Genomic DNA, 14,618 nt, shown 5'->3' on the forward strand with positions numbered 1-14,618 from the left:
CATGACACTGTGTTATAATCTATTGCAGGCACTTTTTTATTTGGCACATTTCTTATTTTATTGAACTTTATAAGAAGTAATAACAAATGCAAGATCTCTTCTAATAGACAGATTTTATTGTGTTGAATTGCTGCTGTAGGTAGGTGTGGCAAAATGGCTTGCAGTGTGCAGATGCAGGAGAGACATGGTGATCAAATGAAAGGCAGACAACAAGAATTCAAAGTGCAAGGAGGTTTATTTATAATCCTAGTCTGGTGACCGACCGTAAATAATAAATCCCAGGCAGTACACGGCAATTTGTTTTGCACTGTTCTAAATAAAGAGTTGCAGTCCCAAATAATAAACACAACCAATATTACACACACCAATATACTTGTACATATACCAGTCCTTGGTGAGTTTTGTAGTGCTTGTGGTGCAAAATACAAGTTATCGTGCTACAGGTGCAGTTATGTACAGGTTAGTGCTAGCTGCTGGCGACAGCTCCGGAACATGTTAGCCATCTACTAATAATAACAAGAAGTAACAATTAGAGACAAACAAGCAAAACACTCATACAAACACGGTATGAGAAACACAATACTGGCCCTTCCGGGTCGTTTCTTAACCATAAATGAAGGAAAAGATCATGTCACTCCGTCCCCTATTTGTACTGTGACTCATGACCCTGAGGTAAACGATTGCAACTGCTCCTCCAACCCACGGCTGCCACATCATTTCTCTTCCAGGTCGATGAGTTATTGCACCAGAGCTCCGCCCCCTTTCTAGATGACCGACTTCCTTTTAACCCTGGGAATGAATTGTCACGCCATCCGGTCCAGGGTACTCTGTTCCCTGTACTTAGCACCATCACAGGTCGGGAGGGAGATTTACCACCAAGAATCATTCTATTTCTGTCACAGTAGGATATTTAAAAATGTAAACCAATGCACTAAAAATTAAAAAATAGTGCATCGCACTAGGACCCAGGGTAATACCTGAAGCAGCAAGCAGCCAAACTGGATTGAACTGACCTTAAAAGGTATGTTTTCCTTTTGTAATTTCTGTAATTATAATAGAGACTTCCAATATTAATTGGCATTCTCTTACTTGGTTTATAATCTCATAATGCCAAAGCTGTGGTTTACTATAGGAAACTAGTTTTCCAACACACTGGCATAATTATAGCTTCCAAGCAGTCAGGCTGCACTGGGATGTGCTCAGAGCTACAGTGACATCAATTTCCACATAGAGGGCCAAGCCGGTTTTAGATAAAACATTCTTCTCATAATGCAGAGTAGGAGTTGAGTATGTGAAGGAGGGTTGTGAAGAGACTGCAGATGATGGAAAAACACCACAGTATGGCAAGTAGTCAAACGTACATGCTTCTACATCTGGATGTCTGCTGAAAGTTATTATCAAATGTCATACCATGGCCTATGATTGTGTTTATATGGGTTCTGGTGTGGGATAATTCCTGCAGGAACTGCATTTGACTTGCTGTAAATTCATTTGTACATTCCAAGGCAAGTCATTTACAGGGGAAAGTGTCGGATTATAACCAGGATGATATATGCATCAAGTCTGTAATTTTAGTGTGTGTGTGTGATTGTGTGTGTGTGTGTGTATATATATATATATATATATATATATATATATATATATATATATATATATATATATATATATATATATATATATATATATATATATATATATATATATATATATATATATACACATACACACACAGTACCAGTCAAAAGTTTGAATACACTTGCTGGAAAGTAGGTTTTTTTCATATTTGACAATGTTTTCTGTAAATATCTGAAAATGAAAACACATGTTACAATATACAAAACAAAACATAAGGAGTATCGAAGCAATGTTCAAGAAAATTGAAAATTGTCTCTAAATCTTGGATTCCTCAAAATAGCCACCCTTTGCCTTAATAACAGCCACACAAACACGAGGCATTCGGTTAACAAGTTTCAGCAGGAAATCATCTGACATGTCTTCCCAGCTCTTCTGCAGCAATTCCCAGAGATGTAGGGCACTTGTGGGTAGCTTTGCTTTGATTCTTTTGTCCAGTTCGTCCCATACAAGTTCTGTGGGATTGAGGTCTGGAGATAGTTCGCCAGATAGTTCTTACACAACTTTAAGGTGTGTTTTGGGTCATTATCTTGCTGAAGAATGAAGGACTGCCCAACTAGCCATAATCCTGATTGAATGGCATGCCTCTGAAGTATGCTATGATAGCCATGCTGGTTGAGCTTGCCATGGACTTGGTAAAGACAACCAACTCTGTCACCAGCAAAGCAACCCCAGACCATGACACTGCCTCCTCCATGCTTGACAGTGGGAACCACACATGCAGAGCTCATGCGCTCAGCCTCTCTGCGTCTTACAAATACTTGGCGGTTGGACCCAAATATTTCAAATTTTGACTCATCGGTCCATAAGACCGACTTCCTCACCTCAAACATCCAGTTTCTGTGTTTTTTGGCACAGGCAAATCTTTTCCTCTTATTCTGCACTCTTAACAATTGTTTCTTTGCAGCAATTCTTCCAGTTAGGCCAGCTTCACGCAATCTCCTCTGAACAGTTGATGTTGAAACATCTGTACTTCTAGTAGCATTTAGCTGAGCTTGTATTTCAGGGGCAGATAATCGCCGGTTTCGCAGACTTGTGACTCGAATGAACTTGTTCTCTGATTCTGAGGTAACCCTTGGCCTGCCTGACCTTGTTTGGTCCTCATGAGTGCCAGTTTCTTCAAATCGTTTGATGGTCTTGGCCACAGCAGTTACAGACTCTTGCAAAGTTCCTGCGATTTGTCTTAAAGATTGACCTTCATTTCTTAAAGTAATTACAGTCTTTTTTCTTTGCTTAACTGAGCGTATTTTGCCATTTTCTGCTCCCTTACATTCAGGAATGACAAACTTGTGCCTATGCTACCTATATTTATAGTAATCATGGACCTGTTAACAATAATTGGTGACAAAAGGTTAATTAGGTGTGTGTGTGTGTGTGTGTGTGTGTGTGTATGTGTATATATATATATATATATATATATATATATATATATATATATATATATATATATATATATATATATATGTACATACACAGTGCCTTGCAAAATTATTCAGACCCTCTCACAGTTTTCACATTTTGTTGCTTTAAAGCTTACAGTCATGAAACCTTGAAGTAGGAATTAATATGTGTTATATACACAACATACTCCACACATTCAAAGCAAAAACAAAAATAAATAAATAGATAATTAATATGAAAGAAAAATGGAAAAGTCATGATTGCATAAGTATTCAAACCCTTTGCTGTGGCAAACCTAAATTAATTCAGGTGCACAAAATGATCTTAACGAGCCACACAGTTAGTTGAATGGCTTCTGTCTTTGTGCAATATCAGTGGTTTTCATGATTTCAGAATAAAAACACCTGACTCTGTGAGGTTCCTTGGTCAGGTAGTGAATTTCAAGCAAAGACTCAACCATGAAGACCAAGGAGCATCAAAGCAAATCATGGATAGTCATTGAAAAGCACAGATCAGAAAGGTACAAAAAATATCGAAGTCTCTGAATATCCCTGTGAGCACAGTCTACTCAATCATCAAGAAATGGAAGGTGCATTGTACCACCCAGACACTTCCTAGATCAGGCCGTCCCTCCAAACTGAGCAGCTGGGCAAGGAGGAAACTGGTGAGGGATGCCACTATGAGGCCAATGACAATTTTGAAAGAGCTACAGAGTTCAGTGGCTGAGATGGGAGAAAATGTGCATCAGCCATCAATATCCAGAACACTTCACAAAAGTAGCCTGTATGGCAGGGTGGCAAGAAGGAAGCCATTATTAAAAATAAGCCATTTCAAAGCCCGCATGGAGTTTGCAACAAAGCACCTGAGTGATCCTGCAAAAATGTGGCAAAAGGTCAGATAAGACCAGATTGAAAATTTTACGTTATTTTTGGCGCAGACCCAACACAGCACATCTCCCAGTCAACACCATCCTTACAGTCAAGCATGGTGGTGGCAGCATGCTATGGGGATGCTTCTCCTCAGCAGGGACTGGAAAGCTTGTTAGGATTGAAGGAACATGGAACATGGAACATGGATGGAGCAAAGTACAGGCAAGTACTAGAGGAGAACCTGTTTCAGTCTGCTAAAAATTTTAAACCGGGATAAAAATTCACCTTTCAGCAGGACAGTGATCCAAAGCACAAGGTCAAAGCTACACTGGAGTGGCTTAAGAATAAGAAAGTGAATGTCCTTGAGTGGCCCAGTCAAAGTCCTGACTTGAATCCTATTGAGAATCTGTGGAAAGACTTGAAAACTGCTGTCCATAAGCGATCCCCAGACAACTTGAGAAAGCTTGAGCAAATCTGCCAAGAAGAATGGGCACAAATTCCATCAAGCCGGTGTGCAAAGTTGGTAGATGCTTCCACCAAATATTGAGTTGATGGGTCTGAATACATTATGCAATCAACATATTCCTGTTTTTTTCTCTTTAGTTTTTGCTGACATTTACTGTAACTTATGTTACCCTTCAATAAGTCTTCAGTTTGAGCATTCAAGTTTTGATTAAAAAATATTAAGTTTAAAAAAATGTCTATGCATCATTTTGTAATTTCACAAAATGGGACATCTTAGGAAGGGTCTGAATACTTTTTCAAGGCACTGTATATATGTTATTGTAATGCACCACACTCTCTCAACTTTATGCTCCAGAATGATTTTTTAAAAAAATGTGTTCTATATTATTTTTTACTTATGTATGATTCATAAATATTTTTTGCTAACTAAATTTTTTATTTTTTTTTAATGGTTGGAACACTTTTCGGCGGAAGGAAATTTGTCTATTCACTCATGTGTTTTATACCCTGTGTGAGCGTTATACTTATGGAGCATGTTACATTTGATGTCTATTAAAATCTTACTAATTTCAGTGTCACTACTGTCCCATTTTAAAAATAGCCACGTGAGGGTTAAGTTTTGACTTTTAAATTATTACATGCTCTGTGCTAACTGGTTTATTGCAAATGTATGGTCAAATGTATGCTGATTTAATCAGGTTCAGAACCACCAAGCAAGTATATGTGGTTGTTACATTAGTATTGGTGCCTTTCTAATTTAAATGGGTAAATATGTTATGTCTTGCAATTGAATTACACTTTTGTGTTCTCTGCTATAGGTGCTGTTCTAGATGAAGCAACGGGTAAAGTGCTTGTAGTGCAAGATAAGAACAAGGTACGCCAGTTTTTGTCAATAAGTGTTTAACATCTAATTGATTTGTTTGCAGTATGTGCATGGATTCCATATCCCATAGCTACCTTTAACCCTTTTTGAGACCTGATGTAATCTTGATATATCTATTGAACTGAGTACAAAAGCATAATACACTGAAATGCACACAAACCACACGTAGTGATTAATGAAAGAGTTTAAATGAATCACATGGGCTGAGGTTTATGACTTGTCAACAGTCTTTGAACCGTATAATACAGTAAACTGAAATACGTAAGGCCATTATCCCACAAAAAAGTTTTTAAGCTCTGTGCTTAAGCTCTGTGCATCAGTGTCCCGGTGCTCCATAGTCTTGGTATCGCGGTGCCTTCGGTGCCCTCGACCCGCCTAGCTTTGGTGCCTCTAGGCCTTGACACCTTCGAGGCTTTTAAGCCCTGCACATCGGTGCCATCTGTGCCCCGGTGCTCCCAGTGCTCCATAGCTTTGATACCTCGAGGATTCGACGCCTCAATACTTTGATGACTGCAGCGCTTTAAAGCTCCGTGCAGCTGTGTCCTCAGTTCCTTTGGTGCCCTCGACCCCCAGAGCTTCATTGTTTTAACACCCTCGGTGTCCCAGGGCTTGGATGCCTTGGTGGTTCGACGTCCTTGGTGCTTAGTGCTAGTTGCACCAGTGCACTCGATACCTTCTGTGTTTTCAGTGGCCCTGTGCCATATAGCCTCGACGCCTCGGTGCTTCGGCCCAATCAAAGCTCTAGAGCTTCGACGCCTCAGTGCTTTGGCACCTTTGGTGCTCACATGCTCTATATATATGGTGACTTCAGCACTTCGGTGCATCAGTGCCCCCCTGTGCTCCAGATCCTGAGGGCCTCTGTGTTTCTACCCCAGCTCTGCCTTTGACACTTGACTCAGCTCTGCCTCTGTCAATTGCCCCGGACCCGACCCTGGCGGTCACCCCGTCTTCTCAGAGCGAAACAAGGTGATGAGTGTAGGAGAGCACGATGCCATATCTATCTAGGCATTCTGGGATGGAGACTCGATGGGGCGTCCAGAACCAGAGATCCAAGAGCCGACCCAGGAGCCGGGCCCCGGCTCTGAGTTTGCCTCAGATACTGACACAGCCCCTCCTCAAGCTCAGTCCGGACGCTCATGGAGCGAGCTTTCAGCATCCTCCAGGTTCCCTGGATGGCAGTGCTTGAACAACACCTGTCTGCTTTCAGACCAGCGTAAGCTTTGACCCCCCAGCCTTTTCCAGTGTTACTGGTTTTTCTGGAGGAAGTCAAATCCTCCTGCACCGCCCGGCCTTGGCACCCAGTGTATCTAAGAGCGCGGCCTCCTTGGAAGGGCCAGAGGCGATGGGGCTAGCACAGTTTCTGCCGGTGGACTCCATCATTGTGGCCTTGGTGCAAGCCCCCTGGTAGGAGACCTGGCTAAGGATCCTGTATGCCCCAAATGCCAATGCAGGATCACAGAAGCCCACCTCAAAAAGGCGTACACAGCTGATCCGCAAGTAATGCTTCTTGCCAATATAGGAGGTCTGTTGATGGCCTACCTGGATGGCATGCTGTGGTCTGTGTCGCTACCCAAACCGCTAGCTTCAGAGGTACGCCTGGTCTCGGATACGCTGCTGCAAATATCCGGCATCCAAGGGCAAGCCCTAGGTAGAAGCCTAGCAGGCCTGGTGGTGGCACGCAGACAGCTGTGGCTGTCTCAGGTGAGGGTCTCCGATGCAGAAAAGTCCACCTTATTGGGGCACCTGTCTACCCTGGCCATACCTTAGGGCCAGTGGTAAAGGAGATATTACAACACTCCCACCGAGAGCGGAAAGCGTCTGAAAAGGTTGCCGCGATGCTTCCCTCCCGTGCTCCGGTACGAGAGAGGTACTAATTCTTCAGTTAGATGTATTAGTTGTATAGATTCTGCACACACCAAAAAGTTCATTACTTGGTTTGTTCACAATTAACCCATCGTAGGATAGTGAGCAAATTTTGGCATCGGCTCTGTTACTCCTAATTGCAAAGAATTTAGAAATAGTTACATAAAAAAGTTATGTTTTTATTTTGCTTGTTGTTAGTGTTGCAAAATATGCCTTTTTATGTCTGTCAAGGTTTTAAACATAGTAACGAAATTCTGTATTTTGACTGGTTTTCAAGGATAACGTTCCAAGTACCAGTTCCACCCCCTGCCATCTCTAAACTGGTTCATCAATCATGGGCTCCAGTAAAGCTCCAGAACTTGTGTCGTATGGGTGTCGTTATACACCTACAGGTACACAATGATGTTTGCAGGCCCTGAGGAAGGCCTAGGCAAATTAGGCAGTCGCCTAGGGTGGTAAATTTAAATTTCTTGCTATGATAAGTATGCTCCAAGTCTAATGTGCTTTTTTAATGTGGCTAGGTGGGTAGCTTTGTGCGCTTATTTTGGGTAGCGTGTATGCTGTACAGTACAGTGTATAAAGTGTCAGGTCTGTATATTACTGCTGCAAAGCGAGTGAGGTGGTAAGCGAAGTAACTACAAAGCAGTCTGTGATTCCTGTCTTAGGTAGACAGAGAAAAATAGGTCTTCCCTGCACGGTGGGAGCATGGTATTTTTAGAGAAAAGGGAGGAAAGCCCCAGTGCCTTGTATCTCCGTAGTGGTAGTGCCAATGGAATATAGCCTAATTTAAACCACAAGTTTCACTCTGACTGACTGGCAAGATACCAAAATGAGAAAAAAATATATATTAAGAAGGGTGTTTTTTGATTTTATTTTTTTTGTATGGTCATTTATTAACCCCCTACTTTTCTGCACACTGAAAAAAGATGTATGTTTCAAATGTATTTATTTTTAATTATAGGGTTATTTGGGGGGGGGGGGGTCACCATGAAGAGGTGTACATTACCATTATATATTCCCCCCTTACTCCAAAGATAGAATTGCCTGTTATCTCAAACTGACGGTTTGTCTGCGCAAGCCTTTTATGTTTCTGTCCACAACATGTCATTACTCGGACAGAGTCGAAGGACAGGCTGTCAGACTGTGACTGTCTCATTCACGCGAAAATTACCACAAAAATAAAAGAGAAATGGACATCAATGAGATTGAATTAAAGTCAAAACATATAATGTTCTTTATGATGCCACTGTCAGTCGTTATAAAGACAATAAAAAGAAAGACTCCATGTGGTAAGAAATAACAGAACAATTGGAAATTGACGGTTTGTCTATCTCTCTTTATTTCACCTTAATTTTAGTCAAAACGACGGGGAGCGCCACTCACTGGTTTTGTATTTCTGTAAAATGATGATTCATTGTTTTAATAATGTTGACCAATAATAATAATAACATTCACACACTAACTGAAGATGTTATTAAAACTTAAAATGAATAACAAAGTATATTAAACTAATTTTCTCAGTATTTACAAAGAAATATGTGTCAATGTTTTCTTTTTGAATAATTTATATGTTAAATCAGATCACATATGAACATTCACTGTTAAATGTTTTTTTAGTGTGTCAGGTGTAACCAGATTATTTATTTGTTTTATTTATTTATTTTGTCTCTACAAAAGGAGCAAAAGCAGACAGTATTTTTTTTCATGACTAGCTACAGTTTTTTTTTGTTTTGTTTTTCATCAGGGGTCTCACTAGTATGAACACTTAGGGGTTGACATGTCTGTACCAGTTTGACAGTGTGGGCAATGATCCTTACACTGTCAGTGCACTAGAGAGGTCATTTTGAAAAGAGTTTTGAAACATATTTTTAAAGTTATAAGTGTAAAAAATATAATAATGCCATAACAAACTTTAAACACAACAATGCCTGAACAAATCTTTACCTGTTATTAGGACAATAAGAAACCTACATGCTGTGCAAAAGAATAATGTACCTCTGCATTTTTCTCTGTATAATGTGGATTTTCCTGAACTAGGTTCACATCCCTTCTCCCTTGTGAAAGGTTAATTAAGTCATCTTGTCATATCAGTGCTATGCACTGATGCAAGAAAGTAATGTTTTTTGCAGGTAACATTTTCAAAAATTCTGAATCACTGGTATTGACATTAAAGCACATTGGCTTTTACAGCACAGCTATTAGAAGTTTGGAAATAAAGTATTATTTAATGTGGCATATATTTAATATTACAAAGATTTTATTTTTTGTTATAGTTCTAACTACTTATGTCTGTCTTGGGAAAGGAGTCATGGAAATAAGTCTTTAGTTTACTATGTGTAAGGTCCAATTTCTTACCTGTTATTATTAGCACTAGCAATATTATCACTGGTCCTCCATTCTTTTGTTGAAGATCTTTTTGTTGTATGAATTTTATATATTATATCTTTTATTACATGTATATTTTATACTTCATTTTCAAAGTCAACACAATAAATTCAAATTGCCTCTGCTTCTATTCACTTCGTGTGTTGTAGTTTAAACTCTAAAATGTACCATTGTGCTGTATTTAAAATACATGCATAGCCTGGATTAACTAACATAAAAAAGAACCAAAATAATAATCATTAATAAAAGGGGGGCCAGTAATGTCAATAAAGCTAATAAGCGGTAAAACAATAGATTTTAATAAGCAAATGGGAGCGTTTTGGATTGCACTATTTACTTTACAATGATCACTTTAGTATAAGGTAGTACAATTTTTTAATTAAGTAACTTTACAGACAATAAAAAAAAACAGCATGCACTTTGATACATGATTACATTTTATTGTAAATCACACAAGTTAGCCACAGAATTCTAACTATTTAATCAGACTGTATTGTTGTTTATCACTGAGCATGTGGAAACAATTCAATTCAGTTGGCTTTATAACAACACTATTTGAAGCTGAGCGCTTCCTTATTCTTTTGGTGCAGTCATTTAGTAATCTACAGTGTTAAATAGCAACCAGATTTCTGCTCTGCATCACAGAGCACCTCCAGGCAAGCTCTGTTCGTATCATGTGTTTAATGAGTTCGACACTGCAAAGGAGGATTTGGTTGTTTCCGGACATGAAGAAGGGCAAACGTTTGTATGAGGAGGTGTAGGCTAGTCAGGAAGTTGGAGTAGAATTAGCAGTGTATTTTAAACGTGTTTTTCCGATCTTGAACTCTGTACCTTACTGGAAATGGGGCCCCAAGCATACAGTCTGGCTGCTGGCCATATGCTTTGGCAGACAGGCTGAAGTCACAGAAGGGTTCCATTTCTTTTTTCAGAATTGAACTCCACTAGTGTGCTCAAAATGATGACCTTGTTCAAGTAAAAATCAAGTACAAAAGTTGATTTGCACAAGGCAAAAAGAATGGACACAAAATGAACTCCATAATAAAACTGAAACTGTTCAGAGTTTTTATTTGCTTAGATGTTATGCCATGTTAGGTTTTAAAGTGAAGATTTTATTATGAAATGGCCACTATATTAGGTAATTTTAAGTAAGGGAGCTGAATCACATTTTGGATTGTCTGTCCGACTGGAGTTTATTAGGCCTGGAGCAGTTATTGTAGGATAAAAATCTTGGATCTTTCAGACTAATAGGGGAAGATGACTACTGGAGAGAATTTCTGACACCAGAAAGACATGATTTTATAAGCAACTCAAACACTGAACCCCGTAGTAAACTCTTTTATCTACCTCAACAGTGCACTATAGGCCACCAATACATTGGAGAAAGCAAACACTTCAGATGAGTAGGTCATGCTGTCTTAGTGCTTTGATTTCCATGATCTTTGTGACCTTTGCAATATGTGGTTGCGTTAGGGGAGTTACCATGTTCTATTTTTTTTCTCGAGATACTGTACTCGAGCCAAATGCAAAATGACCATATACATTTTGTGTTTCCATTGCTCAGTTTATTTTACTTGAGAAGACCCTCTTTTCTCCAGACATTGTGCAAATGAAGGGGAAAGGAGGAAGTTGATATGCAAATTAGCCAGCCATAGCATTTTTTTCCTGTTTTCGCAGACAGCTTTAGGAAAATGTGGTTTCCATGCAAAGAGAACAGGTACACGAGAGAATCTCATCTAGAAATCCATTGTTGTCAGGTGACATCTTGTTTGAGTGAAACTGTGTAAAGCACAGTGTTGAGCTCATGCAATAAAGTTGTGATTTGTAAATGCCTCGTGCCTGGTTGTTTAATAATATGTTTTACTGCTCTTGCCCAAACTGTTTTTCAAATGTCCATTTTTGGGGTGGCATATCGTTAGTAGTGAATAATAGTGAACTAATTTATCACATGACTTATTAATTAAAGAAAAAAGAAAATAATTAACCCAGAGGTAATGCAACTGTTCAGTCGGCGGAGACGTAGGGGTATAGAGATCTGTGCCAGACACCTTCCACGTATGCTCCCGAGGCAGTCTGGTTTGGGAGCAGTGGATGTTTTCACGTGAAATGCAGGTTTCCATGTGAAAATGGGTGTGGATTCTCTGGGTTTTACGTCATGCTCATGAGTAAATGAGGTTTACCCTGTGTAATGTATTTGTGTAAATCATGTTTACTATGGTACCCCGGTGCTACAGTTTCACCATCCTGCTGTAAATACATTTGGTGCAAAATCTTGCTGAACTCTCCTGCCTCACATACCTTTTCATTTCCTTGTTTTTTAGCATTGTTCATACATATTTGCTGTTTTCATTTATTTTTGGGTTAACATAACCTCTAAAGAGCAATTTATTTGAAAAATAATTTTAGGATTAAAAAAACAGTGTGCTGACGGCCTGAGGATGTTTGGTCCCAAAAACTGTTATTCAAACCAAATCATTTTAGCAGATGGATGCTCTGTAGCATAACAATGGATTACACCTTTAATTCCTTTGATTTGATACATGCTGGCTGTTAAAACAGAATATCTGTAAATTGTTTAATGCCATTAATACAATCTAAATATCTCCTGCATCATATAGGAGTCTTGTGTTTTTTGTGTTTTTTTGTTTTGTTTTGTTTTGTTTTGTTTTTTGGTAGTTTTTTTTTTTTTTTTTTTTTGCATTAGTGAATTATTTTGCAAGAAATATTCTTATTGCTAGTTTTCATATACACTTCTCTCACATGCATGTCGAATGGTAAGTAAATCCAGTTTAATTGCTTGAATAAGTGATTTTAAACTGAAATAATTAACTTTAGCATGTGCACTCTTTGTAATTCTATAACCTGTGTATTGTATATATAATTGGTCACATAAAAAAGCTATTACTTTCTATGACATTTATATAATTTTAATTAATAATAATTTTAATATTTAAACAAATAACAATGTTTAAAATCAAACAAAAAATGAATTAACTATTGTAGTACAGTGCAGTACTGCTGCCTCATTCTTTGAAGATGAAATCTAAGACATATTACAAATAGAAAAGCCAACATTTAAGAAAAGCATTATACATTACGTACATGTACAATATAAGACTTAACAAGTATACAACCACTAAACAACAGCAGCTTCATTTAGATTTCCTACCATCATAACTAGTTAATTCAACTAGCAGCATTTAAACATTAAAGATACATATTTCTTTATAAGGTCAGTAGAACATCAAACTTCATAAATTTCACACAGAGATATAATAAAGAAAAAATTGCATCTCAGAATCACATTGAACTACATTTTAAAACTGAATGACATGACATTTAGTCGTTTATGTTTTGCTGATCCATTTTTATACTTTTCGCAAAAACACATTCATTTTGTTGCATTTTGTACCTTTCGATACAAACAACTGCTAAAACTATGAGAACATCATGTGCCACTACTGGATATGAAGTACTATGTTATACTTCTGTTTCATTTCAGACTACAAATGCCTGGAAGTTCCCAGGAGGTCTGTCTGATCCAGGTGAAAATATAGGTGAGTGATGTACATTATCTTTACTGCTGTTTTAAAAGTAAATAAGTTAATAAAAAATACTCTGAATAGTAAACATAGATACCCAAAATAAAGAAATGAATAATGTCATTGATTTTAAATGACTGATATATAGTGTTTTGTTAGTTTTCTCTTTCTGTAGTTCAACACCAGGTTACATGCTAATGTCAGTAACTAGATTAGATTACACAGGTGTTTCATAGTTTTACCTTATTTATACAATCCCTTTCAGCAACCGAGTACACATTTAAACTTTTCAGAACAGCTTGGTTCTCAATATAGATATATTGTTGTTGCTTCTTATTTTATTCTTTTTTTTTTTTTAATAACACATTCATACGTTTACTATTTCAACATACTGTACATTATACACTGTGTACCATGTTTGCTAAGATTTTACATCTGTACTGTGCTTTTGCTGTTGTGCAAAGTTTGGACCCTTTTTTATCTTTTAATAAATACATTGTTTTAAATCTAGAAATACAAAACCAGAATGTTAATTTAGGAGATCTTATGCACAGCCTACATTTAGTTTACAGTTTTATTTTTCCTTTTAGAAAAAAGAAAGTGGTGCAAACGTTGTAGAATTGCCCCCTGAATTTAGTGGGTGAGAGGAACCCAGATCAGAAAGGATTACTGAAAAAAAAACTAGGTTGGGTCACAGTATCTAAATCTGCTAAACTTACAAAATTATGTTAATTTTATTAAAACTTTAGTTGTCACAAACACAAATGGAGTGTTCTTCCTCAGAACCCTTGGCTCATATCAGACCCCAAAGAAGACATTTATAAAAGTATGCTATCATGTTTGAGATATTTTTGACAGTTTCAAGTGTGACAACTTTTATTTGTAAGTTTTAAATGAATTTGTTTAACTGCTATAAATTAGTTGTAATGAGCCTGTGCCCGAGTGAAAAATGTGACTTTCAATGTTGGTGTCAAATTGTGCCAGGCAGAACAATAACATCTTCCAGAATATTTGGTTTGGCTTTTTACTCCAGTTTGCACTATTTATATATAATGGAATACAATGTAAAAGGTTAAAAACTACATATAACAACTGAGAATGGTAAGGAACCTCCGTGTGATTTATCAGGTCAAATAAAGTGTACTAATGCTTAGACCTACATTGTTGAAATAAAATGATCCTACATAAGTAATTTAAGGCAAGTAAGTAACTTTATGTTTGATACAGTTTAAAAACAAAAGTACCTCACCGTCACTGCTGAGCTGACGGACGAGGAATCGAAGAAGAATATTGTACTGTATCTCTTCATTTTAATGCAGTTTTCAACATAGCTCTGCAGTGTAAGTTTTAATGTTAAAGCAGATGACAAATATCTTATCCTGCCACGCTTCATCGTGATAAATCTAGAAAGGTCTCTTATATAACTTCTATATCTTACTTAAATAGTTTAACAGCTATATTATATAAACAATGACACATTTGCATGATTCGTTCAAGCTTACCGTAAATGGTTTTATTTGAAACAGAAATACAGATCACAACCAAAATGTATGCTTTTGAGTTGACTTTCTTTTTGAGCAC

At 37.7% G+C, this 14,618-nt stretch overlaps 1 protein-coding gene across 3 annotated transcripts in view; it reads left to right on the forward strand.

Moving 5' to 3' along the window:
- Positions 1 to 14,618, forward strand: part of nudt6 (nudix (nucleoside diphosphate linked moiety X)-type motif 6) — a 39,541-nt gene that overhangs the window by 23,701 nt on the left and 1,222 nt on the right. For 2 of the 3 annotated variants that reach the window (XM_041264858.1, XM_041264851.1), the window contains 2 exons: positions 5,186 to 5,241; positions 12,998 to 13,052. In XM_041264858.1, the coding sequence (XP_041120792.1) occupies positions 5,186 to 5,241; positions 12,998 to 13,052 (111 nt within the window). The remainder of the gene's footprint in view (positions 1 to 5,185; positions 5,242 to 12,997; positions 13,053 to 14,618) is intronic. The other variant, XM_041264864.1, reaches the window with a different exon arrangement.

Source organism: Polyodon spathula, chromosome 1 (assembly GCF_017654505.1).
Source record: "Polyodon spathula isolate WHYD16114869_AA chromosome 1, ASM1765450v1, whole genome shotgun sequence".
In the NCBI taxonomy this organism is placed as follows: Eukaryota; Metazoa; Chordata; class Actinopteri; order Acipenseriformes; family Polyodontidae; genus Polyodon; species Polyodon spathula.